The sequence below is a fragment of the Rhea americana genome, unplaced genomic scaffold, assembly GCF_003343005.1.
Source record: "Rhea americana isolate MKP2758 unplaced genomic scaffold, rheAme1 scaffold_334, whole genome shotgun sequence".
NCBI classification, from domain to species: Eukaryota; Metazoa; Chordata; class Aves; order Rheiformes; family Rheidae; genus Rhea; species Rhea americana.
The window spans coordinates 533,996-560,407 of NW_028186462.1; the positions used below are offsets into that span (position 1 = coordinate 533,996).

At 57.7% G+C, this 26,412-nt stretch overlaps 1 protein-coding gene across 3 annotated transcripts in view; it reads right to left on the reverse strand.

Moving 5' to 3' along the window:
* Positions 1–26,302, reverse strand: part of SNED1 (sushi, nidogen and EGF like domains 1) — a 37,447-nt gene extending 11,145 nt beyond the window's left edge. For all 3 annotated transcript variants that reach the window (XM_085311180.1, XM_085311179.1, XM_085311178.1), the window contains exons 1-15: positions 26,075–26,302; positions 12,400–12,687; positions 10,527–10,667; positions 8,736–8,898; positions 6,946–7,071; positions 6,567–6,680; positions 4,598–4,711; positions 3,656–3,769; positions 3,392–3,508; positions 2,870–2,995; positions 2,441–2,545; positions 1,818–1,931; positions 1,310–1,426; positions 511–627; positions 276–392 (exon numbers count right to left, since the gene is read on the reverse strand). In XM_085311180.1, the coding sequence (XP_085167306.1) occupies positions 276–392; positions 511–627; positions 1,310–1,426; positions 1,818–1,931; positions 2,441–2,545; positions 2,870–2,995; positions 3,392–3,508; positions 3,656–3,769; positions 4,598–4,711; positions 6,567–6,680; positions 6,946–7,071; positions 8,736–8,898; positions 10,527–10,667; positions 12,400–12,687; positions 26,075–26,281 (2,080 nt within the window). In that variant the 5' untranslated portion in view covers positions 26,282–26,302. The remainder of the gene's footprint in view (positions 1–275; positions 393–510; positions 628–1,309; positions 1,427–1,817; positions 1,932–2,440; positions 2,546–2,869; positions 2,996–3,391; positions 3,509–3,655; positions 3,770–4,597; positions 4,712–6,566; positions 6,681–6,945; positions 7,072–8,735; positions 8,899–10,526; positions 10,668–12,399; positions 12,688–26,074) is intronic.
* Between the last annotated feature and the right edge of the window lie 110 nt (positions 26,303–26,412).

The following is a 26,412-nucleotide window of genomic DNA, read 5'->3' on the forward strand; positions in this document are numbered from 1 at the left end:
GCTGATAGAGCCCAGAAAAGAGAATTATCACCTCCCCTCCTCCAGCCAGCGTCACCCTGCTCTGCAGCAGAAGCATGGTCCGTGGGGCTTTTCTCTGCAGCCCCAGCCCAGTTAAAGTTATAGGGAAGAAGGTTCACATGAAGAAACGAGGCTCATTTGCTGCTAAAGCTCCAAGCACGCTTCTCAGCTCGAGCTGATAACTGCCACCCTTCGGCCCCTTCTCCCTCCCAAGCCCCCGGTCACTTGGAGCGCCCAGCTCGTCTCCCCACACGTACCGATCTCACAGTGCCGTCCGGAGTACCCAGGGGGACAGTCACACTTGTACTTGCCGATGTAGTGGAAGCAGGTGCCCCCGTTCTGACAGGGCCCCGAGGCGCAGGGGTCCGGTTTACCTGCGGGTGTAGGGCACGAGGGAAGTCAAGCAGCGAGCGAGCGGGACGATGCCGTCTCCCTCCTGCCCCAGCGAGGGAAGCAGCCGGAGCACCGGGTGAGGTACTCGCAGGGCAGTACCTATCTCGCAGTGCTTGCCGGTGAAGCGGTAGGGGCAGGCGCAGTGGTATTCGCCGTCGGCCTCCTTGCAGGTGCCCCCGTTGCGACAAGGCGCGGTGCTGCAGAGCCGCGGCCTGGCTGCGGAGAGAGCACGGACAGCGGGAGTTGCCCACCGGCACTCTAGGAAGGGCCGGTTCCCGCACCTCGAGGGCCGCTGCTTCCAGCCGGTGACCCAGGCACCCTGCTGAAACCCACTCACTCTGTCTACCTGCGAGAAAGCTGAGCACACCCAAGCCTCGCAGCACCGAGGAACACTAGATAGTGTTGGTGAAGGGTCCAAGCATGCCTGAGTTCACCGTTTGGATGTGAAAGCACAGCCAGTCCTGCTCACTCTTTGCCTGGGCCTAACGTTGCTGTGAAACAACACCTGGCTCCTACCCCAGCAGCAACTAAAGTGACTGCTACGTGGAGATGCATCCAGGGGCCTTGGGACCACGTAGCCATTGCAGGTGCTAGGGGACTCCTCGCTGCTCTACAGCGCTGAGCTACAGGCCTGTAGCTCAGGCAAGTAAGAGGGTTGAACACCAATGGTATGGGAAATAAAGGCAACTGGACTGGCTGCTGTAACCATCAGGAGCCCCTGAAAGGAGTCAGGCAATCCTTCCTCCACTCTGTGAGATGGGAAGACACGGCTTGCACCCTGTTCCAGCCCTAGCTGGGTGTGCAGTCACTTGTTTTCCACAGATGCCGACATGAGCCAAGCTCTTCTCCCACCCACCTACAGTTCCCCACGCTAAGAGGGGAGCTTTGTGTTGGGTACCTTTCTCACAGTGCTTGCCGAGGAAGCCTCGAGGACACTCGCAGGTGTATGAGTCGTCATGAACCTCGCAGGAGCCCCCGTTCAGGCAGGGCTCTGAGTCGCAGGGGGATGGCATCGCTGCAAAGCCAGACTGAGTGTCACAGAGGACGTACGAGCAGCGTGCAAGAGCTGCTCCCCTGGGTAACGTGCAGATTAGTTTTGAGCAGGATCCCACCCACGGGTGCATTTCATCTGCTCCTCCACCGACTTGGCGACAGCTCACTCCAGCCAGCCCACACCGCTGAGGGTGCGGGCATGGAGGTGAGCTGTGGTCAGTGCTAAACAAGTACTCACGTCCCCCAGCAAACACCAGCCTTGATTTCCCCGACCTCAACTCTGCCCCCTCTTCTGCTACTCCTGCCAACACCTCGCTCTTTTGTACAGATCCTGTGGCCGCTTTCCCCCCGGGCACGATAAGCCCTGTGTGCACCCGCAGCCCCGCCGCTGTGTCCCTGCTGAGCAGACTCACTGTGGTTGGTGCCGTAGTCAGTGTGGCACACGCACAGGTAGCTCCCGCCATACTCCATGCAGTACCCGCCGTCCGGACACTGCGTGTTCACATTGCATGGTGTGGCGGTCACTTCTGCAAGAACACACAGCAAGAGCCCACCTCCGTTAGCTAAATCTTGGCAGAACAACGACGCAGCAGCCAGTGCTGCCTGGCCGGAAACAGGCCAGTAACAGGAGTTTCTCAACTTTGCAGAGTGGGGAGAGGTGGCAGAAGGGACTGAGGCCCTCTGTGTCCCCAACTTGCAGCCCACGCAAATGGCGAGGGCTATTTTGGAAGCACAGAGAGCTCTGAAGCTAGCATGTGGGGCGAAGCTAGTTGGGAAAGGCACAACTCAAGGTGCAGCAACAGAGACAGAGGTGTTGTTTTCTCTCCAGGAGGAGGTGTTCCTGCGACAGTGTTCCCCAGCTTCGTCTTGCATATGTGGCTCAGACTCAGAGCAACCTCACGGCACAGAGGCACCGTGCCAGCTTTGGGCACAGACTGAGCTGTCCAGTGCTTGCCTGGAGTCTGGCTGGCTTTAATATCCAGGAGAGGGAGCCAACACAGAAAGCCCAAGCACTCAGCAAGAAGCTTTCACTTACCGAATTCACAGAGGAGACCAAAATATCCCGGTGGGCACTGGCAGATGGTGACGTTCCCCTCCAGACAGCTGCCCCCGTTGCGGCACTCGCAGCCCTCGGACAGCTCTGTAAGAGATGAGAAAGGAGCTCTCCAGGATCTGGTCTGCTGGGCTTGTACTTATGGAGCTGGGCAGCTGAGTGACACTGCTGGATGTCACCTGGGAGGGGAGTTTAGCTGAACTGCAGCAACAAGCCTCATCAGATGTCCAAGTGCTACCTTGCTAGGAGGTGCTGTGCTAGCAGCCTCTTCTCAGAGATATGGAGCACTGTTCAGCCCAGGAGCCACATATGGGCTCTGCTGGGGCTGTTTCTTGCTAGGCAGCAGACAAACCCACCTGGAAGGGTTCCCTAGAGATGTGACAACCCCCAGAAAAGACCCCAGGTACTCACTGTCACGACAGTCCTGCCCAGTGTAGCCCTCCCGGCATTCACAGACGTAGCCCTGCTCCATTTCCAGGCAGCTGCCCTCATTCTGGCACGGGTTGGAGAGGCAAGCACTGGGCACCCTGGGCCCACCTGCCAGCAGAAAAGAGGCTGGGCTGAAGTCTCAGCCTGGGGCCGCAACACCCTGTTCCCAGGGTACACAGAGCGCATGTGGTCTGACAGCTTAATGTCAGGGATGCCTCTTTCCAGGTCCTACCACAACCTCGCTGCGCTTGCTGCCTACCAGCGCTCCAACAAGCAAGGCTTTTGGCAGGACCTGTGGCTGAAGCAGCCTCCTCCTAGTTTCTTCTCAGGAAGGCCAAGCCCTTTGTATCTTCCTGCTGCAAAGCCCAGCTTTACTACAACTACCTCCCTTAAAAAACCCGGTGTCTAATCTTCATGTCCAAGCATGAAGATCAGGTCTGGCCTGACCCTGTGCAGCTGAGCTGCTTTGGCCTGCACTAGCTGAGGAGGTGCTCTTCTGCTCACCGTATTGGCAGTTGTTGCCGTAATAACCCGGGGAACACGTGCAAATGTAGCGCCCGGGACGGATGTAGTTGCACGTCTGCCGGTTCCTGCAGCTCCGATCCTCACAGGAGGAAGGATCTAAAAGGGAGAAAGCAGTGAGCAGAGCCGGGCTGTGGGCCAGGTCCCCAGAGAGCGGCTGCAAGGGCCGAGAGAGCCGGCGAGACCCTGGGGACGGAGCCTCAGCACCTGCCATGGGTTGGCCCGGGAGCAGGAGGGACCAAGCACCTATTTCGCAGCGCTGTCCCACGAAGGGCTCCAGGCACACGCACGTGTAGTTATCGACCAGGTCGACACAGTGCCCGCCATTCAGGCACGGGCTGGAGTCGCACTCGTTCACCTCTGCAAGGCAAGGGCTGATCAGACACGCGCTCAAACTCCGGCCAGCCGCCGACTTGCTACAGTTGCTCCTGTCCTGGCTCGTACCGCTGGACATATCCAAAACAAAACTGCTTTCCCAGGGACCTGCCTTAAGCCCCGTTTCAGGGGAATGCCTCCCCTTCCCGAGGTCTCCCCTCCTGCCCTGCGCGCAGGGACCGTGGGGAGGGCTGAAGCTCCCCACTGCTCCGCACGCTACCCAGCCAGCAATCTAGGAACACCAGCTGCCGGCAGACGGACGGAGCTCTGGACTGTTTTGTTGCTTGCTTGGTCAGTGCGCTGGGGCAGGGTGTTAACACACACTTCCCCTAAGTCTTGCTGGAATTTAAACCATCTGCCACGCACTAGATTTCCAGCCTTTCTTTCAGTACAGCCTCGAAGGGAACAACCCTGAGCGCTCTTGCAGAGGCAGGCAGACGTTGCCCTGCTGTTCCCAGATGCTGTCCTTCTCACTCCTAGAGATCATCCTGTCCTTCTTATCATGCCCCTCTCAGACAGCCACTGTCCCTTTTGCTCCTGACCCTCATCGGTGGGCTGTACGCTCTACCTCTTCTCTCCCCTCGGACTCTCCGCTTGCCAGCGGTGGCAGACAAGGATGGTGCTTTAGGTCAGAAGGGGGGAAGATGATGCACTGCAAAAATCAACGCCACATAAACAGCAATGCAGACCCCTACGCTACCCAAACTACAGCTGGTGATAGAGGAACAAGGGCAGCTGGTGAAGCTGGAGGTGAAGCTGAAGGATGAAATGTCACGTTCCCTCCTGTGCCCGCTCCTGCCTGCTGGTCCCCACCTGTCTCGCAGTCTTCTCCTGTGTATCCCGGCTGACACAAGCACACTGCGGTCCCATTTGCCACCTGGCACTTCCCGTCATTCTGGCACACTTTGGTTTCACATGGCGACTCTTCTGCACCAAAGAAAAGAGGGAGGAATAAATCCAAGTGCAGGAACAGAGCAAAACATCCTCTGCGAGTGAGGCCCCACATCCAGGCTGTAAGACCCAGCCTACTGGAAGCAGAGACCCCAAGAGCAGGGAGAGGTGTTGTGCTTCCCACTCTGCCTCCTGCAGAAGGAGCAAATCCGAGCTGCCCAAAACGTACTGCAATGGGGGACAGCACTTGCGTCCCGAGCTGGAGCTCTTTCCAGCAAACTCTGTGCCTTCCCAGCACGTTCTCCCCGTCGCCCTTGCTCCCGCAAAGTCTGGCTTGGGATGTGCAAGGTGGGAAGAGCCAGGCACAGCACACAGTTGGCACCACAAACTGGACAAGAACCCTCCCTTGGACAGCGCAGCCCTTTCATCCAACTTCTCTTTTTGGATGCTGGTGTGAGACATTGGGTGTTTCTCTCTCCCTTCCCCAAAAGTAAACTCTCCGCACTCCTTCTCCACCAGAAGAGAGGCTCACTGGGAGCCAAGCACTTGGCAGCACTTCCCGGCAGCGAGTGGAGGCCGACGGTGGGGGAAGCAGGCCATGGTGGGCCTGGGCTGCGGGCTCTGAGGTAGCTCCTCCTGGGAATCCCGGCAGCAGAGCTCACAGACACTGCCCTCGCCTCTCCTTTCCCTTATTTGTGGTACCTAGATTTCCATATGCTCTTGTGGAAATCTGGCTCCCACTCCACTGAGTGCTCAACGAGCACTTTGGAAATCAGCCCTTGCTGCCGTCCCCACGCCCACAGGAGCGGAGAGGTGTTGTGGAGGCCGGGTAGATGGCTTTTTTTTTCCCCCTGACGTCTGGATTAACACTGACTCATCGGGGGACGAGCTGGGCACAAGACTGTAAGGAGACTGGGCAAGCTCCCGATGACTTCAAAGGGCTCGGGACCAAACTGTCACCTGTGAGAGCCTCGCACAGAGCGGGGCCTCCGAGACTTCTGTTTAAGTACTAACAGCCAGCTTGTTTCAATAAGGGAGAGGTGGCGGGGAGAGTTTCCCGCAGCAATGCCGAGATGAGCTCTCCTCGGAGCAGGCTGCCAGCGGCAGGAAGCACTGACAGCCAGAGCAAAGTTTCCTTTGCTTTCAGCAAGTTGAAATCCAAGATTGCAGCGCTCGGTGCCTGTCACAGTGCCCAGCACAGCTCCCACCGGCCATACGAGCCCTGAGACCTAAGAGCCTCCCTGAAGCAGCAGTACCCCCTCAGCATGGGGCTTTCCAGAGCAAGCAGACCCTTTTCCACAGGCACTCGCGTGTCTAACAGCAGCTGGCCACCATGCACAAAAGAAAGGCTGCACGAGAGGATCTGGCTGTCATCAGTCCGGACTCTTAGGAAGCGTCTACAAGTTGTCCTTCCCCAGCCTGCCCAGACAAACCCTGCTCTCCCCTCCCTACATACAAGCACCAACAGTGGGCACGGCAGAAAGGTGATACTAAGTGGGGGCAAAGCCCCCTTGAATATTAGGCACCTGAGAACAGGCCACTTGGTTGCCTCTCTACTGCCTTTGGAGCTGGGCCTGGCATCAGAGCCCTGAGCTCGTCCCTTGTATCCATTTGCACAGCATCCAGTTACAAAGAGGAGGCACCAAGGCACACGCATCTCCTTCTCGGGCAGCTAGATACATCCTCCCAGGCTTCCTCAGATGCCTTCAAGCCCAGACTCTGTGGGCAGAAGGCAACACAGCACTGCAGCCAGACCCAGGATGCCCAGCACTCCCAGCCTTCCTGCCTGCTGGGATGACGGACGACCATCTCCTCAAGTGCAGTGAGGGGCCTGCTCTGATCCGCTCCTCTGCCACATCTGTGCAGGGCTGCCCAAGTGCCCTTCACTCACCGATCTCACAGCTGGCACCTTTGAAGCCCGGAGGGCAGGAGCAGCTGAAGCTGTTGACGTTGTTGATGCAGGTGGCTCCATTTTGACATGGGTGGGAGAGGCACTCGTCCACATCTGCAAAAGAGCAGTGAGGGGAGGACAGGAGCTCAGGGAGAGCTTCCTCCTCCTGGCAGAGAAAGAAACAGCCATAGGAAAATACAGATTGGCAGCCAGCGACCCAGCTGCAAGCGGTGATGCTGGCTGAAAGGCATGAACTGGGCAGACAGGGACGACTCTGCTCCCTCTAGACTGCCGGGTCGTTGCAGGCAGGGGAGATTGCAGCGAGGCTCTCGAAGCAGAAGGGCAGAGACGAGGGTGCAAAGGTGGAGACGGCACTCACCGATATGACACCTCTTTCCCGTAAAGCCTGCTAGGCAAGAGCAAGTGTAGGAGGGATTCCCCGTGATGCAGTCCTCAATACACTTTCCCCCGTTCAGGCAGGGCCGCAACGTCAGGCATACGGAGGCTGGGGAGACAAGCGGGCCCTTCGTTAACAGCGTGCCCGTGGGAGGGCTAACGCGCTGCCTCGCAGCCAGGCGAGCACCGGGGGTCTGTCCCCATGTCCGCCCAGCCCCTTCTCCAGCACCATTTCGCAGGCCCCTGGCAGCGCCACGTCGTCTGTGCATTAGGTTCGCTCTCGTAACCTGGCTCTCTAGGGTGCTTAGGAAGCCCTCAGGGGCTGAGCGCCTCGTAGCAGGGCAGGATTTGCTCCTCGCAGGCTCCCTGCGAGGGAGGCAAATGCTTTTATTCCTGCTGCACCAGGGGCAGAGGCACAGGGGTATGCAGGGCTAGCTCCGTGGGGAGCTGCCCCACGGGATGGGGGGGGACAGACGTGGAGCGTTACAGGGCCAGCCCTTGCTTATCGCCCGGGCCGAAGGGAAAGAGGGACGGGGGAACCTGTATAAAGCAAACCCACAGGTAACACATAACACACGTAGATTAGCAGGTAAGAAAACACAGCCAGGGTGGAACAGGGACAAGGAACAGGAGGTCAGTGGCTCCACGGGGGGATGTGTTGGGAGAGCCCCGAGGCAGGCAGGCGGTCACAGAGCGCGGCCCGGCCCTCCCAGAACGCCCACCCGCCCTCCTCTGGCCACGCTCCCCCATCCCACGCCAAGGCCAGGCGGCCCCGCGGGCTGCTGCGGTGGCACGGGGCGCTGTGGCCGGCCGAAGGCACTGCTCTCCGCGCTGCCCGCTGCCAGTGTACCCAGGCAGGAGTCACCTCTGAGGTCTCTGTGCCGGTGGGACGGGCTAATCTAAGGCTGGGGCAGGCCAGCCTCCCTGAGGGTGCTGGCCCTGCGTGCTCCCTGGGTGTGAGGCCCATGAAATCCCACACGGGTGCCTTAACCTCCTCCCCAGCATCCCTCCTCGCTTCTCATGCATTGCTGCCCCTGCTTTTCTCCTGAAGATCTCCCTTCCCTCCCTGTTTGCTTTTCCAGCCCCTTTCTCACCCTGGGGTACCAGTACAGAGGTAGCCTTTGGGTGCAGCCCCTCGCCACGGCACGTGCGGGGCCAGCCTCCTCCCAGCCCCAGCTCTTCCTGAGACCCTGGAAAGAGGGCTGGCCATCCAGGCACTTCGGGCCCACCATGAAAACAGGCCCGATTCAGCCCGGTAGCGAGAAGGGAGCTCTCCCCGCTTCTGCGGCTTGGCTGAGGTTGACCGTGGCCCTGCCTCTTCCTCAGTTAGATCAGTGTTTCTCCTCTGGGCACAGCTCTGTACTGTCACTCTCCAGGGCTCCTCATCACCACCCCCTGGCACCCCCAGAGAGCCATGCTCAGCCACGGCCTCCCAACATGACTGACAGTAGCATAAACGGCCGGGCCCCAAACAAACTTGGCAATCCCAGGGCATAAAGCAGTGGAGAAACAGCTCCCACTGGTTGTGGCACACCACTGATGCCCTGTGGGCTTCCTGCAGCCACACATGGGGCTGGCGGTTCCAAGGACGGTCTCCCCATCACTGCCTCCCCTCCCACCCCAAACCCTTTGAGCTGTCTCCATCCCACGGGTTGCTGCTCTCTCCCCTTGGGGAGGGAGATGGGGGTGGGGGTCGAGGCAGGGAAAGACAGGGCTGGAGAACAGTTTGGGGTTGGGTTGGGTGTTAAATAAACCTAACTGCTGTCCTCTTACTTGTATTGCTGCAGCCCCCCACTTGCACCTGGGCATCATCGATTCTGAACACCCAGCGCCCGGGGATACCCACATTTGTCGTCATCTCCACGTCAGCGATGTCGTCAGTGCGAGATCCGGGGATGTTGAAGTAGCGCTTTCCATCACCAGCATTAAAACCTGCCTGGGAAGACAAGGGCAGAGAGTAGAAAGACATCAGTGCATAAAAATGGAAGCCAGGTGGGTGGAGGCGAGAGGGCTTTTCACTGCGGGAGCTCAGCTCCTCCGCCGACCCAACCTGTTCGTTCAGCGCTGGGACCACGGGATCCTCAGCACAATACTTGTTCAGATGGGGTATCTGCAGGGACCATATGAGACTGCTACTGCCCAGACTTCTTTGACCTTCTTCTCTCCCCGTGGGGAGACCCCTCTGCCACGGCAGGACTGTTTAGTGCATGATGGGGACACGTGTGGCCACGTGACACTAGGAGCCAGCAGGGCCGGAGCACAGCCTGGGAGGGCTCCTTCGCGCAAGGTGGATCACAGCTCGGCCTAACCAGTTCATCCAGCCTGGGAATTTTGGTACCTAACTCCCTCCTAAAGCTCCATCCAACCTGGACCTCACCAGCCCCTTCCTGGGGAGAATAAATCACAGCACAAGGACATAATTCTTCCCTGCCACAAGGGGATCTGGTATACCCACGAGAAGAGGGAGCATCTCATCAACCTGCTCTAGTTGACCCTCACGGGAGCAGGCGGAGCGCGCCACATGATCCCCAGAGATCCTTTCCAACCTGGGCTCTGCGATCAACCTCATCCACGCACAAGGACAACAACCGGGCGTAAAAGCAAAGGCGCAGCGGCCGGCCTGCCCGCTCCATCCCTGCCCGCGCGCGGCAGGCCCGGCGACAGGGAGCCCCGCGGCCGCCCGCGTTCAGCACGCGAGGGCGATTAGGGAAAGATCTGCTCTGCCCCGGCACCCTGCACGCACAAGGCAGGGCAGAGACACGCTAGGTGGCAACGACTCGGGGAGCGCAGCCCAGCTAGCCCCGGCCGGCGGGCTGCTTGGCCACCCCGGGCCCAGCTCGCTGCACACTCCTGCAAACTCCCTAACACCGGGCAAGCGATTTTTTTCTTTCTTTCTTTTTTTTCTCCTTGAGACTTCCGCTTCTCTTTGGCTGGTGTGAGGGCGGGGTGTTCCTGGAGTGCTGTCCACTTTCCAAGGTGTGCGGTTACTGTTCTGTTTACATCCATAAAATCCGCACTATTGAATTCTGGGATTCAAAACGTGTCCGTTTCCTTTACACCTGCAATTTCCTGCTTGCTGCAGACTCGCGGGCAGGGAGCCAAGGACAGATCAACTGGTGGTAAATTCACACATCCGAAAGGGTACTTTTTTTTTTTTTTTTTTTTTTTTTAAAAAGCACAACAACACACGCAACGATGAAATAAAAATACAAGTGAAAGCCGTGCTGGCTGCAGCAGCTGCCGAACTGCTCTTAAAGTCTGAGGTTAGGAAGGAAAAGGAACTAAGAGGCAGCAGCCAAGGAAAAGAACTGTGATTTCATTATAACAAAGTCCCCTATATGGTCTCGGCTTTGGGAATGAGGGAACACATGGATATTTAAGAACCTAAAAAAAAAATAAAAAATAAAAAAGAGCAAGAGGAGGGAGAAACAGCCACCACCAAAAATCCCTTGGCTGCTTTGTGCTGCTAGTAACAAATAAAAAATCTAGTAAAAACAAATAGCAGCAATGGGCTCGTAGGGCTCATGTGCTACCTGGGAGCGACCGACTGTATTCACTGCTTACCTGAGCTGCGATGCCGCCAAGCCCAGCAAAGTCCCCCCCACTGCTGGCGTGCATACCCGTGGTCCAGGTGATGGACTCATAGTTGAAGATGGTGAAGGAGAGCTTGCCATCTGTGATGAGGACTATCTGGAAAGTGTTTACCTGCAGGAAGAAGAGGAGAAAGCAGTGAGGGGATGGAAGGAGAGAAAGGAACGTGGGTCCAAGGAAAGAGTGGTCCAAAAAAGCAGAGGACAGAAAAAAATGCTCAAGCAGGGCAAGCTTGTTGGGAAGATGGTAACATTTGGCAGAGGGGTGTCTCTTTTAGCCCTGATCCTCCCCTACGAGAAGAGGCCGTTTAATTACTTTGTCCTCAGGGACTGGGAAAGGAGGAGAAAAAGAGATTTCAGCAGAATTTTCCACTGGGAATCTGACACAAGCGGTTTCAGGCTGGCTTGATCTTAGTGTCCACGGGCACGGTAGGAGTGACAATGCTAGGCCCTTCCTGCCCACGTTCTGGTCTCCCAGCTCTCCGCACAGCTGCCTGGGCAGGGGCCGCAAAACAGCTTGCTTCTGTTGCAGTGTCAAAAAGCAGCATTTCCACATTTTTGTGCCAACCTCCTCAATTTACAGAAAGCTGGGAGCTTTTTACCTGCATTCAGGAAAAAGAAACCCCAATGTCCAGGCAGCAGCAATTCCTTTTGGAGAGAAATTCCAGTTTCTAGTGGCATTACTGAAGGAACAGCTTGAGTGGCAGCAATCACATATAAAGGCAGATGGGCCACCACAGGCTGGGGGACTATGAAAAGTGGTGTGTGGCTGCAAGGCCTTTCTCAAATCTCTAAAAGAAAGGTGGAGGTCTCACTAGGTTCTCCAGGGTACTGCACCTCTGAACATGAAGATGTCTTTTATTTAAATACATACATTTGTCTTTGGATCCCTAGAGCTTAGATATGACCCCAGATAATGTTGGCTGAGTCTCTTTAGCTGACTCCCACGATGGATTACAGCAAATGCTCAGCCCTATGAGGTAGCCAAATCCAGGAGAGATGTGCTATAGTGAAGGGGAACGGAAAGAACAAGAATTCAGGGAGAAATTTTCAGATCAGCTTTCATAATCTGTCCAACATTTGGACTCCACGTGCATGACCTCCACAAACGCAATCCAACGGCCTGAGAAGGGGGACACCAGTGATTTGTAGCCTCAAAAGGGCACAGGGAAGGGGGTACTTTTGCAAAGCTGGTGCTACAGGCGCTGTTCTGTTGCAGCAAGGAACCAAAGGGGCAACTAGCTCTGAGGCGACGAACATTGCATCACCAGGATGGCCAAGAGCAGAAACCGGGTTCATTGCCCCTAACAAGCACCCTGAAAAACAGCAAACGAGGGCACCTGTGCTTGGGACACCTGGCACCCACCTCTTTGCAGTGGGCAGCAGCAGGTGAATGCCAGCCAGTTGAATACACCGAGCAGTTTGGTGGTAGCTACATGCAGTCACCCAGCTGGGGAGAGTGGAGAAGTGCCACAAGGCTTTCTTTGCACTGGGCTGAGCCTTCAGGTTGCTTAACCTGAGCAAGAGTCTTTGGGTTCAGCTGAGTCCCACTCATGACTACAGAGGTATGGGACAGCAGCAATTTGATGTTACACGAGCAAAGCTGTTGTAGAAAGGTGCCAAAGCTCTGGTTCCATCAGAAACTCTTTTTAAAAAATTGCTGCCCCCAATTTGTAAGAGCTTGCACACAGGAGAGGAAGACGTCTCCGACCTCCTCTCTTCGAGGGCGCTCCCCTCGGGCCAGTGACAGAGTATCAGCCTCTGGCACTTCAGGACCAGGCAGGACTTTGTGGCGCGCCTGCTTTCCATCACCTACTGGTGCCCATGCTAATGCCCCAGCCACTCACTGGAGAGAACGAACTTCCCCCGAAGAAGGTCACTCGGTACCAGGTAGCAATGAAAACCCACTGCGCGGAGAAGTCGGGGAACTCGGGGAAATACTGTGCAATGTCTTTGGTCGCTCGCTCCAAGATGGCCTGGTCTTTGCTCTCCCGGTAATACACATCGCCTGCCCGCCGATTATCCACATCTGCCCAGAAGGCTGCTACCACGCGCCGGTCCTTGGAAATCGGGAACGCGACCGGCGTGAACTGGGAAACCTCTTTCAGGAAAGAGATGATCCCGTTGTTGTTAACCTGTGAGAGGGGAAAGAAGAGGCAAGCATGACAGCAGCGAAGAGTCACGACGGGCGGCCAGGTGGTGAAAGAGTCACCACGTAACAGGGGACCCTCGCTCGGAGCTCTGCTCCACCGTGTGATCTCCAAGGGCCTGGGCTCGAGCCGTCACCATTCCTGCACGTTGGTGGCACCTCTGGGCCCCGGAGGGACCCAGTCTGTCGGGATCTGCTCTCTGTGGCTCACCCGAGGGCACGGGGCAGAGCGGGGCTCCCCGGCCAAATCCCTCGGAAAAGGACAGTGGCACCCAAAAAGCAGCGGCAGGGCAGCCCCTGGCTGTGCCTCGGGCGCATGCCTCCCGTTCGGAGGGTGCCACGAGGTGTTTCAGGTTGCCTAAATCGCTGGAGCGTACAGCCAGGACAACGCAAGCCAGCGCTGAGCGGCACAAACGCTTCTTTGGGGACGTTTTCAGGCTTCGACACGCCAGCACTGCCCCACCTCTGCAGCCAGAGGCCGAGGGACCGTCAGCAGGGCTGAATTCTTATTTTGGAGGCACTTTCTAACTTCTTTTTTTTTTTTTTTTCCCCTTCTCCCCTCTCCTTCCATAAATATTTGAGCGCTTCCCCTTCCTGCCCTTTGAAGGGCAGACGTGCCCCTCGCTTCAGCGCCGACGGCCCGGACGGGAAAGCCGGCCTCTCCCCTGCCTCCTGCCTTCGCCGCTCGCTCGCCGGCGAGGAGGCGCAGGCTGGCGAGCCCGGCGGTCCGGGGAGGCAGCCTGAACAAGCCGGGCCCTGTTCTCCCGCCGGAGACGGGCCAGAGGAAGCAGGAGCAGCTGAGAAAACTGCGGCAGCCGCAGTGGTTTAAGCAAACAGCGCCCGGGCCGTTTTGGGTTGCCCTGCCGGTGCCGGTGCCCCAGACGCCTGTCGGCAGCAGAGCCCGGCACCCGGCTGGCTAAACGTCCGTGCAAACGTCCTCCAGGAAGGGGGCTGAGAAAGCCCTGCCACCCAACCCGTCCGCTCAAAACCGCCATCACCTCAGCCAGGACGGGGTCTGAAGGGACCCTCTAAGGACACGACTGCCCTCGCCTTCCCCGAGCGAAGGGACAAAAATAACCCCAAGCTCTCAGGGGCAACCTCAGGGCTCCTTGCCAGGCCTCAAAGCCCCAAGCAGCAGCAAGAGAGAGATGCAAGCGACTGAGCAGCCCTTCCTAGGAAACCACAGGCAGAAGACCCCACTACAAACCCAGCTGGTGAAGCCAGCCAGCCTGCCCTGGGGCTGCAGGGCAGGGATCGGGCAGCAGCTCTTCTCCTAGTGCTCCAAGCTAGCTAACGAACGGCTAAGCTAATCAGCTCATTTCCCCCAGGTGACCAAGTACCACCATCCCATCAAAAGCCTCCCAGGTGCTGGCTTGGCACCTGCAGGCAGCACCTCTGTAGGCTGCTCTTGTTAAAACTGAGGATGCCAGGCACGTGGGGACATGCAACCACCCTCACGGGCTTGCAGAGAAGGTGCTCTCTAGTCCTCAGGCCCAAATCAGGCCCTGAGCTGGTGCAAAGCTGTTCTCCCGCACTCATCAGCTGAGCCAATTAGAGTCACAGGATGTGTGGCCCTTTGGAGAAGCTGCTCTGCGCTGCGGACTGCCTAGGGGTCTCAGCCTTCAAGAGCAGAGTGTGGCAGAGTGGGCTGGAGACAACCAGTAGCATCCTGGGTGCAAGCTCGAACGTGCTACCGAGCAGCCGCTGCGGGAGAGCCAGCACCAGGCAGCGTAAAAACTACCACCAGCGCTGTGAGCGAAGCCCCCTCTAACTTAGCTAATTCCTTCGCTTGCCATGTGCTTTACAAAGCTCATCTCACATCTCAGGAATGAGAAGAAACCACGAACGCTCTGAACTCTGGCCCAAATGAAAACCCACAGTGAAAATATTCCAGGGGAAATAGGCCTGAACGCTGTTTGTAGATGGAATTCGAGCTGAAATGCAGGTGTTACATTTTTGGGGTTTTGTTTTGCCTTTTTGAGCAAACTTTGGATTCAAGCAATTTTCTGTGTGCAAGAGGCTGGTCACGGCCCAGGAATCTGGGCCCAGCCCACGAATCACAGGAACATTGTGCGGGAAGCACCGGGCTCCGGCGAAGAACGGGCTAGGGACAGCTCCTTCATGGGCATAAATCAACACGGGGTATTGATTAAGATGAGTTGCTTCAACTCAAAGCCCAAAGGTTTTTCAGCGCAGGACCACAGCCCTGAGCCTTTTTCAGCCCAGTGGAGGTTAGCATGGACGTCAGCTCCGGGCGGGAAAGTAGGGAGCTCTCGTGTCTAGCTGCAGCCTCTTCCAACTTGCAGTATCCACTGCAAAAGCAACAGCAGCGCTCCTGATTTATGGCTGCGGGTCACAGGGGACGCAAGCCGCAGCTGGGGAGAAAGTACCAAATCCGGGCCTTCAGGCCAAAAGGAGATCTTCAAGGCTTCAGAGAGTTCATTAAAATAAGTAAATAAATAAAAGGACACTTAACAGAGTTTCGCCTGCTCTGCAATGGCATGAAAACATCCAGACACGGGACATCCTATGCAGGCAACACCCTGGGGGTGGGGGAAAGCGGATGGAGAGGTTCCCAAAGGGAGCTGAGATCACCCTGGGCTTTTAACACATTTGCCTGGAGACAAGATGCAGCTGGAGGAAGTAGCCTCTGCCTTGAACGCACGTGGTCGGAGTGCTATTTTCAGGATCTGGGATGCAGCAAGACAGGAAAGGAAAGAAAAACCTCTCTTGACATGGGGAAATTCTCCTGAAGAAGCAGAAGCAGCAAGGGGAAAGTGCTCAGAGAGAGATACGCCAGCCCTGAGTCGGCTTGGGAGGACATCCTACAAGCGCTCTGCCACACACCAACTGCTGCAGGGCTTTCATCCTCCTTGTGCTGCTTTGCTCGCCCTGCCCGCAGGGCCCTCTCTGCGACCAGCAGCGAGGTGTGCAGGAGCACACAGCACCGCAGCTTTGAGCAACGTATACCACCGCGCTACGTTTAACCCGAGTTATGAAGGAGTTTCCTCCTGGCCCAGAGAACAGCCGAGTGCCCAGGGTGCACGCACAAGTGATTTTAACTATCCTTTGAGCAGCTGCCTCTTTGCTAGGAGGTCCTGCTGGGCTTCCTAGCTTGGGTTGCACAGATGCGCAACGTGGTGGCCTCTCTGCAGGGACACAGTGTAGCCACATGGCCTCCAGCCTGGAAATCTGAGTGGGTCATTGACTTTGCTGCATTTACAACTGCTGTGGCCATGCACTGGGCTGGTAGGATAGGAAATGGGTGCCTGCTGGGAGGAATGGGCTCTTGTGTCACCTGAGGAAGGGTGGGGATGAAGACCTTGAGCTAAGACCAGAGTCACTGCCTGAGAAAGCTCATAGCCCATATAGCAAATGCAGACTTGGGCATACATGGAGAAAGGAGGCAGTGTCAGGCTTAAATGCTACAAAAGGAGCTGGGAACACGTGTCCCATCAGGAACCACGCTACATTCGCTACAACTGCACTCCTGATCCCCTTAGTCCCACCCAGAGCAGCTTGGAGAGGATCCACGCGTTCAGTTCTCAAGAAGGCTTTCCAGCCCCAGGAAGCTTTGACACAGTTAATTTGCGCTGGCTCGGCTCTCCGGGCTGCTAATAAAGGTCCCCAGCGAGAGGGCTGCCGTCAGCGGAGCGTGCCGCGGAGCCGCCGGTCAGCGGGAGCGTGAGGCAGGCCCTCCGTGCAAACACGGGGCAGTCGTTGCCATGACTAAGGGGAATCCGATTCCTGTTTCACAAACCCTTCGTAACCTTTTCATGTCCGCAGAGGAACATTCTTCCCATTATTAAAGCAAGATGGGAAAGAGCTGAAGCCAAGATTTCTATTTTTTTAAAAAAAAAGAAGGAGGGGTAGGGGCTTAGAGCAAGCCTCAAGGGTCAAGCTTTCCAGGTGAGCCTTTTGCACTCATGATTCATGCTTGAGGTTCTTGTCCTGCAGCTGGGGCGCTCCCCCATCACCATCATCATCCCCCTTCCCGTGACAAGTACATGGCTAAGGGCATGTTTTGAGGCCAGGTCCAGTGCGTGACCTCTGGGAAACAGGAGGCTAGCTCTGCGCCTTCTCTAGGCCAAGGTGCTGAGAGCCCTGCAGCAAAACACACAGTGCTGCCTGTGCAGGTGAGAGTCCCTCTGCCTGTCACCCACACCCTCACTCCTGAGGGCCCCCACTGCTGCAGGGTGAGGACCCTCAAAGAAGAGCTCTAAGACCTAGGTATAGCCTTGGTTCTGCTACAGACTTGTTAGGAGACACTTGACTTCTCCAAGCCTCTCTTTTCTTCCCCAATCTCTTCCCTCTCAACTTAGCCACCCTCTTTTACCAGATTCGTACAACATCTTGCAGCACAGCCATCTAGTCTCCCTCTAAAAGTCAAAACCTCAACAAGCAAGCCTCAAACAAGCCCAAGAAGTCCAAGATCAAATAAAAGACCTGCAAATTAGCTGGGCCCTTGTTTCTTGGTCTTCTTGCGTCTTCTGTGGCCCAGCCTCCTCATACAAAGTCAGCATGGCATCGCAGCAGGAGCACTGCAAACAAGAAGGCCTCTTCTACCTGACTGCAGAACTGGTATTTTTATCTGGGAAAAATCACCAGGCTATAGACAAGCGAGATTCAAGCAAGCTCCCGTGCTTAACCCAGATGATGTGTCGGAGCGTCTCAGCTTGCCCTCTAGCGAGGCTCATCTCAAACAGATGCCACTGAGATGATGCTCAGCCCCATGCTTCTAACCAGATGGCTTGTGTGGGACAGGCACCCTTGCTGCCAGTGCCACATATAAAGGAATCTGCTTGCACGCTCAGTGCTGCCTGTGGGCCATGCAAAGATACCTTGGGCAACCAAATGTGTTGGGCCCAGCCCCACCAGGTGAAGCTGCCCTTGGAAATCAGTAGAGAGGCACTGATAGAAGAGCAGCCACCGCATTTTCAAGAGGGCAAGACTTTACCCCATCCCAAAGCAGGAGCTGGAGTGAAATCCTTAGGCTCCCAGACTGGATGTTTTCCTCCAGTTCTTTGTTGCACTCAAGCCCAGGATTCACTGCCCATCCTGCACAGGTGCCAGGCCCCGCTGATCCTGTGCAGGCTTGGCACCTGGTGTAGAGACGGCCCACCAACACGGTCCCACGTCACCCAGGGGCTACAGGTTGCAGAAGGCTGAGCCTGGACTGCAGATAGAGATCACTACCAGGTTGCCCTCAAGCATGTTACCCCACAGTCCCTGCTGCATGAAGCCTGGGATGAAGGGAAGAGAAGCTCAGGCAGCTGCTCCTGTTGCAGCAGCCACGCTGTGGCTCTACACTTCCCTGGCTGCCCATGCCCCTGCCTCCTCCTCCTCGTGCTCTGCGAGCGCAGCACCCAGCTCCCTCCACGGCAGCGTTCTGGGTGCTGTGCCAGTTCCTGTGCCTGCCGAGTTCAGACTCGGCTCTGCCAGGCCAAGGAATGGCTGCGGGCCTGGTGGGTCGCGTGGAGAGCCACCTGAGAAAACGGAGGGAGGGAGGGAGGGAAGAAGGGAGGCAAACAGGATGCAACAAGCTCCCTGTGCACTGTGCCCCCTCCCTCCGCGGGCCCCTTCTCTCAGCACACCTGGCCCGTTGTGCAACGCCGTGCGTGGGCAAAAATTCCTTTCCCAGACGAGCCGCAGTCGGCTTTGTGCCCCATGGCGATTGCTCTGCTAATCCGGACGGGAGCAGGCTTAACCCCATGATGCTTCCAGAGGAGCACAACGCAACCCCGGCTGGGATCGGAGCCTGAAACGCTGGCAAAGCCGGCTCCACGGCAGCTGCCAGCCACTCTCGCTGCCTCGTTGCCGCAGCCGCAAGCGGGGTGGCAGGGGGAAGAGAGACGCAGGGCCCAAGATGCCTCTTGCTGGGCAACAGCAGCTAGACACTTGGCTGCCTGAATACGGGCTTCCGATAAGGGCAAGGAGCTCCCAAAGGCCTCTGAGGCGGAAAAACCGTGCTCCCCTCCAGGGTTTGCAGAGGGAGGCGACGAAGGCTGGGAAAGGAGAGGCTCAGCCCCCCTATCATGCTGTCCCCACAGGCACAGCAATTTCCACCCTGGGCAGCTGGCAGCTCCATATCTAGGCAAGCACAGAGCTGGCACAGACAAGGTCCTCCCTCTTTATGGAAGATCACTGCAGATCAGCTTCCTACTTTCTCAGTTGTACTAAAAACTAGAACCAGAAGCCCCTGGCAGAGACCAAAACAGAGGTGCTAACCAGAACGAAGGGAAGGGCTGGAGACTTTCCAGGTGGACGTGGAGCACCAAACCCCTTTGTCTCTCCCAGCTGAGATCACCCCATCCACCTTCTAGCCTCTGAAAGCACCCAATTCCCTCATTTCCTTGCATGAATCAGGCTAGAAACCTTGTTTCCTGGACACCTGAGTAAAATTAGGGCTATTTGCAATTCCTGAGAGGGACCAAGAGCTGAGGGCTCAGCTCTAGAAAGGTCACGAGCCCAAACACTATCCTGGCCACCTGGAGCATGGGACCCAACTGTGAGCGACCCTTGGGATCCCGTCCACACCTCTTGCCTACCTCACTGAGCATGGCAAACTTCACCTTTTTTTGGCCAGAGCCCCGCGAGGGTGTTGCTACACGCAAAGGCCCACGAAGCATTTTTGTGCCCTGACACAACTGCAGGGGCTGAGCTGCTGCCAGAGGCTCCTAATCTCTCTCCGAGCACACAGCCCCCATTGTGCCTGCTGGGTTTGAGCTCTCATTAAATCGGCAGGCGTGCAAAGGGGAGAGCAACCTCCTCCTTCCCCAGCACCCCTCCCTTCCTCCCTCGCTCCCCTGCCTTAACGCGTCCTAGAGGTGGCCAGAAACCGCTCGGCACTCCGAGAGGCAAGCTCCAGGTCGGGGTCGGCCCCAGGGAGCGCCCCGCGAGCCATCCGAACAAGAGCCCTCCAGGCATCCCCCTGCTGACTCCTGGCGGACCGCTTCTGAGGCCCTAATCCTGCGGATTAATCCAATTATCCCCCAGGCAGAGCAATACCAACAGGGACTCAGAGTCCCCCCCCGGGGCAGGAATTTGCAGCCTTTCTCAGAGCCCTGCGTACAATCCTGGCCGCTTGGACAGCGCAGCTTTGCATGTCACCCAGGGCTCAAAGTCAACACAGCCTAAAACACGGAGGCGACCGCAGCATTTTCTGGGGCTCCTCCTCCACCCCTCACCCTCCAGTCTGTCCGGAGGGATTTGTCTGTCTCCCCTGCTCAAAAGCAAGAAGAAAAATATTGTGATAAGCACGGGCACACAGCAGGACAAGCAGGGCCCCTTCTGAGCAGCACTGCCCCCAGCAGCCAGAGGCTCGGGTCCTCTCCTGTTTTCCCCAGCCCATGCTGCGACAGGGACTGTTGGCATGGCCGTGGCCGCCAAGACTCAGCGCCGTGGAAGCACTTCCATGCTCCGTGTGGACTCCCTACGCACACAAGCCTTGAGGCACTGAGCCTGCTCGGTGTAACGACGGGCCAGGGCCAAATGCCAGAAGACTCCGGTCCCACATGTATCAGCACGGCAAGTCACAACCCTCCAGTGGCACATCAAGTCTGCTTCACTTTGCCTTTTTTTTTTTCTTTTTACTGACTTTGCAGGCTCCAGCCCTACAAAGAACATAAAAACATGCTTGGCTGGAGCTGCCAGGACCAGCTCACCTCAAGGCGAGGTATGTGCTAGCAGGATTGGGGCCTGAGACATTAGCAGCAATGATAGACACGGTTTCTATTGGAAGGGGCTTTTCCAAATGGGCAGTGTCTTGCGAACTCTCACCGTGTTTGGCTCGAGTTTTCTGCCTTTGCTCCCAAAAGGCAGCTGCTTCTAGGCATGGCTGCATCCCCATGTACTTTGGGCTGCAATGAGAGCGCCTTGAAAATACTCCATGGGCAAAAACCAGGCTTAGGACTGACCCCAGTCTTCCCTGTGCTGCGCGGCATTACCAGCAAGGGGCCATTCAAAGAGAGTGGACCTGACAAAGAAAACCCCAAGGAAGAATAAATCGTGCTCCCTGGACAACCTTAGGCTAAAAGAGTTTGTGCCGCGAAGGACGCAAGGCCGGGTCACGAAGCAGTGCAGGGAAAGTTTCTCCTGGGGAAAGGCAGGCTGAGGTTAAAGAGTTAGGAGGACAAGCAGAGGAAGAGAAAAAGATGCCTAGCACCTCTGGGAAGTCCTCAAAGGGAAGGATGCTAGCACAGGGACGTGCCCTGGGACAGCGATGGGGTACAGCATCTGCTCTCACGGGACAGGGACAACAGCAAGGGCCTCAAGCGTGAAGCTGGCCCGGCTGTGAAAGCCGGCCCTGGCAGAGCTGGGCCGCGTTGACTCCCAGCCGACAGCGCAGAGCGGCGCCACGAGCCGGGAGGGAAGGCAGGGCCAGCCTTCAGCACGGAAAACTGGGCCCGGAGCCTCTCCCGTACGCGGCCCTGACGGCCAAGCGTCGAGACATGCCAACTTTGACAAACAGGGCTGGCGCTGACGGCGCGAGCCCAGCCGAGCAGCGCCGAGGAGCCAGCTTCCCCAGCAGGCTGTGTTGGAGGATGCTCAAGGCACGCCGGCACGCACGGCAGCCCAGCGCCACGCTGGTACCGCCTGGCAGACAGAGGTGCACGTCTTCCAGGCCAACACACCACATCCCCAGCGAGCCCTCCAACCCCGATGCCCTCGTCCCCGGGGAAGGGGGCCATGCCCAGCGCCGGCGCGTCCCCAGGTAGCTTCTCTGCCTGCAGCGGGGGACTGGGTCTCCGGGAGGAGCGTGCGTTTTTCCCGCCCCGGCCGCACTTCCTAGGAGCGCTGGGGACGCGGGCAGCCTGGAGGAATTCCTGAGAGCCGATAAGCCAGGCGCTCCGGCAAGAAAGCAGAAAACCTCCCCCACCCACGCCGGCTCACGGGAGGGAATTGGGAGAGGGCCTCTGAAAACAGATGTAGCCTGTCCGCTCTGCTCGGGAGCCGAGCGAGCCTCCCAGTCCCACCGGCTGCTCCCAGCTCCTCAGGCACTTCATCCCCCCAAGCCTGCACAATTTCCCTCTCACTTTGACACAGCAGAGCCCCAAACTGCGCAGTCAGCTTAACTCGCTCCCCAAGGTACGGCGACAAAGCAGAGACCATTAGGTTGTCCAACCCAACCTCCCAGGCAAATAAAGAGATTTCCTCTTGCCAGCTGCAGTCTCAGGGGAAAAACCCACCAGCTCCTCCGTGATCCTGTTACTGAGGGACCTGTGGAAGAAGGGACAACTTCAGGGTAAACCCCAAAGGAGGGCAAAAGCCACACCTAAGCCCATGGAAATGTGGGGCTGGACCACAGCCAAAAGCTCCTGCCAGAAAAAAGGTAAGTTTTCCTGTTGAAGAAAACAGGCTTTACAACCAGGCACTACTTCTGCCCCCACTACAGCCTGAGCTCCATCATCCTTCAGGAACGCCGTTCTGCTCTCAGAACACGGGAGTTCCCCAAATTCTGGCTCCTTTCACTGCTTCAAGGACCCTCCTGACCACCACCACTGGCTTTTGGAGTGCTAGAGGCCACAGGTAGGTCCCCAGCACACTGCCTGCCTGTTCAACCCATGGCAAATGCATAGTGGCAGGTGAAGGGTACACGCAGCAGTTGCTCATTTGCTAGGTCCTGCTGGCTTTGGCAGGGACAGGGCTTTGCGGCTTGATTTGGGTGGGAGTTGTCAGAGCCTGGCTCAGGGGTATCACAAGCATTGAAATATCCTGGCTCATATTGCCTGGAGGACTGGTTTAAACACGATGCTTTTGGTGTCAGCAGAAAACAAGGTTCTTTGGACACTGGCCAGCAAGGTGGGAGGGACGAGGACATGCCTCCACAATCAGACTTTGCATTTGCAGAGTTCCTTCTGCTGGAAGCTGCTGAAAGATTTTCTAACCTGAACAAAACCTGTCCTGGTAGAGAAGCAGGATAGAGAGCTTCCAAGTCCTGTGGCAAGATTGCCGCCGGCTGAGCATGAAACTTCATCTTTTGAGTCACATCCTTCCTCCTTACAACCACTTCCTAGACTCCCAGCCCAAGGCACACAAGAGAGAATACCTTTCCCTTGGCAATATTCAAGCATATGCTTAAGTTCCTCTGAAGGCAACTGTGGTCAGTGAATCAGGGACTCATGCAGGTCCTGAGGACTTGCCCAGATGCAATGACGGAGCCCACCTTGTGCTAAGCCATTTGGGGACGTGCTGACACGTCCACTCGGAGGCGGTGTGCCTGCATCCTGGGGAATGGCAACGGTGCTGGTTGCATGCAGCCACGCTCCTGTGGGGTTGGAGTCACGCAGGGAGAGCACTGGGGGAAACTTCAGTAACCACGTGGCGATGCACGCTCAGTGGTGGAAACAGCATGGAAAGCAGAAGGCTCTATTTTAATATCCTCAAAGGAAACAAGTTATAGGAACTCGGGAGATGCCAATGTATCCTCCCAGCTCAATTAATGACTCTCACATGTAGATTAGCAGGCACGTTCCACATCTGCTGCTCAGTTCTCAGGCCAGCTGCCTCCCAACATCTGCTCCAGCACTGGTATTTCCACAGTCTAGAGAGTCCCTGAGCTTTCACACAACACTGAGCTAAGGCAGAGGCTCTCGCTGGCTGCAGCAACACAGCGCGTTTCCAGGGAGGGCTCTCCCTTGGGCTCGCGACAGCGCACTGAGACGAGGCAATCTTTGGGAAGTTTGAGAGAGCACCCCAGGACCCCAGGCAAGAAATGAACTCACAGACACGCTTCTGAGTTAAAGCTCTGTCTTTTCCAAAGGGGAACCTCAGCGTGCAAGGTAAGCTCTTGGCCTTCACACTGAGTCTGCACAGACACCTCCCTCCTGTGATCCTCAGAGGTTAGAAGGCCAAGAAGGAAATGTTTTATCTAATCCCAAGTATACACAGCTCCAGGCTACCACCAGGGAGCCCTGATTTGTTAACCTTTCTGCCACGGCAGATTAGCATCCAGTCTCAAAGCCTGCACGTGATGGGAAGTCTCGCGTGGTTAGCCGCTCTCCTGATGAAACACTCCTTTGCTGATGAGGGGGCTGATCTTCGTGAAACCAGCCAGCCAGAGAAGAAAGCCATGCACTGCTGCAAGGCGGGACAGCGGCTCTCCTCACGTAAGGGGAAAGGGTACATTGCTTCTGCTCGGACCAAGTAGCCAGATGCAAACGAGTGCAGGCGATGTGAGGAACCAGGCCGGACTAGAGCTTCCAGACCCTATTTCTCTATTTGCACTTTTGCTTTCCCCTCTGCTTGGCTTGGAGTCTGGGAAGAAATGGAAGAAGCCTCTCCCTCTCTGGCAGCCTGCTCCCCTACACCGCACGGGGAGGGGGAGGCAGCAGCCCGGCAGTCCCTCCAGGTGTGGGGCAGCCCACGGGAGGGGAAGGAGAAGAAAGGAAGACAGATAAGCTACGCTTGTACGGAAGGGAACAGAAGGCATCTGAGTCACCAGCCAAGCTCCGAGTATTCCCAGACATTGCATTACAACAAAACCCAAAGGACAGCTCTGCTTATCCTGCATCTCACCCAAAGCCCTACCGTGTCCACCCCTCAGTGATACGCTCCAGTCAGTCCACAGCGCGTGTGCTCTGAGCTCACACACATGAATCATCCACCAGCCCGGCAATGCACGCTCCTCCGGTCATGCTGGGCTCTCTCTGCTACCCAGCGGCCAAGCTCTGCTGGCGGGGAGGACAGGCAATTCCTGAGGTTAACTCCACGGCGCGCCACTCCAGGAATGGAGCCCTGAGGTCTGCTTCACCCGTCGACTGGTCTTGGGAGGCTCAGGTATTTTTGGCTCTGATGCCAGCTCCCAGATACGATTAACTCCACTGCTCAGCCCAGAGAGCTCCTTGGCATGTGTCAGGATTTTGCCCAGTATCCAAAGCACAGCGGAGCAAGGATCCTTGCCAGGTCTACCTGACCCAATCTCTGCCAAACCAGAGGTCTCAGGCAATTCAGCTGATGAAGGGTAGGTTCTTCCTGAGCATGGTTCCCTGGCTTAAGAAGACCCTGCTGGTCTCCTACCTGGGATTTCCCTCCACCACATATACACTCTCATTCTCAGCATCCTGCTAGTACTTTCACGCTCCAAATTAAGTTGTAGCCATCCAATTCCCGCCCCCCCCCCAAGTAAATCCAGATGCATTTGGAACAATTCAGGCTGGATATCAAAAAAAAGAAAAAAGAAATATTTGAGAAAAATGAAGGGGGAGGCGGAGATACGTGCTGCCCCAGCTTATAGGCCTGTCGCAGCCGGGCAGGGAGTTGGGGCTTCAGCTCCCAGCTCCACCGCAAAGGCTTCTTGGATGGGCTGCCATTTGAAGCAAGCCCAGAGCACTTCGCCTTCCCCGTCAGCGCAGGCAGAGGAGGCCAGGCCCCACAGAGGCAAGCCTGGCACAGGAGAGAGGTGTTGCCACCCATTTTGTTAGCACCCAAACCACCCGCCTCAACGAGGGAAGGCTTCTCCTTGGCTGCCTCTATCTGCCAGTTGGCTCCTCTCAGTATTGCTCCTTGCCGATGTCTGCCCCTCGTGGCAGTGGCAGCACTTGCCTTCAGTGGCCATCAGCTACCTCCGCTTTCCCCACTGAACAGCCCCCACGCAGCTTGCGGGTTCTCCTTCCCCTCCCTCCTCCCCTGCACAGGAAACCCACGGGGCTCTGCTATCCCTCCACCCTCCTCCGGTCTTTCCTCCGCAAATCTGCGGGCTTAGCAGCACCAAGGCTGGGCTCTCGGGGGACTTGGCGTCCCCCAGCCAAGCAACTCGACAAGTCGTCCCCCAGCCCTCCTCTCCGCTTCTTCCAGGGCCACCGCGGCTGCTCCTCACCCCGCGATCCCCAGGCTTTGCCCTCGCTCTTTGCAGCCTGACAGCTTCCCAGCCGATCCCCGCCTTCGCCCAGAGCCGCTTCACCCCACCTGCCCTTCCCCGCTTCCGCCCCGTCCAGCTCGAGCCACCCCAGCGGACGGAGGCGAAGGGCCCTCGGCGCTCCCAGCGGCAGAGTCCCGCCGAGGTCGGCAAGGCTCCGAGCGGCCCCCGGAGCGCGGGGCGCTCCTTTCGCGAGGCGTTTCGGACCGCGCCGAGGCTACGTCCCGGCAGAAGCGCGGCGCCCGCGGGGCTGCTCCGCGGCCCGCCGGCCACTGGGAAGTTTTTCCCGTCCCAGTCAGCGGGCGGTCGCTGATCCAGCGGCGGGGGTGGCTCTGCGGGCCGCGCCGCACGGGGACAGGCGAGCCAAGGGTCCCGGCCAAGACCCCCGCGCTCAACGCAGCCGCCAGCGCCTGCCGGGCCGAGGAACCCTCGACGCGAGCCGCGCGCGTGGCGCCCGAGCCCGGCCCGGTGCCACCTCGGCGGCCGCAGCTCCGTCGCGACCGCGGCCGGTACTCACGTAGAGCCCGGTGTGCGCCGCGCCGAAGAAGGGGAAGCGCACGGAGATGGGCTGCAGCTCGGAGCCGCCGTCGTCCTGCTTCAGCGTGGCGGCGTCGCCCTGCTCGGGCCCGAAGGGGTAGAAGTCCGCCAGCGGCACGACGCCGCCCACCCACAGCCAGTCGCCCAGGGCCACCAGCACAGCCCAGCAGCCCGCCAGGCCCCGCATGGCCACGGCGCGGGGAGCTGCCCTCCCTCCTCCCGCAGGCTCGGCCCGCCCGCGCCGCTCACGCCGGCACGGGCGCCCCCGACATGGCGGCGCGGCCGCGGAGAAGGGCGCCCGGGCGCGGGGACGCGAGG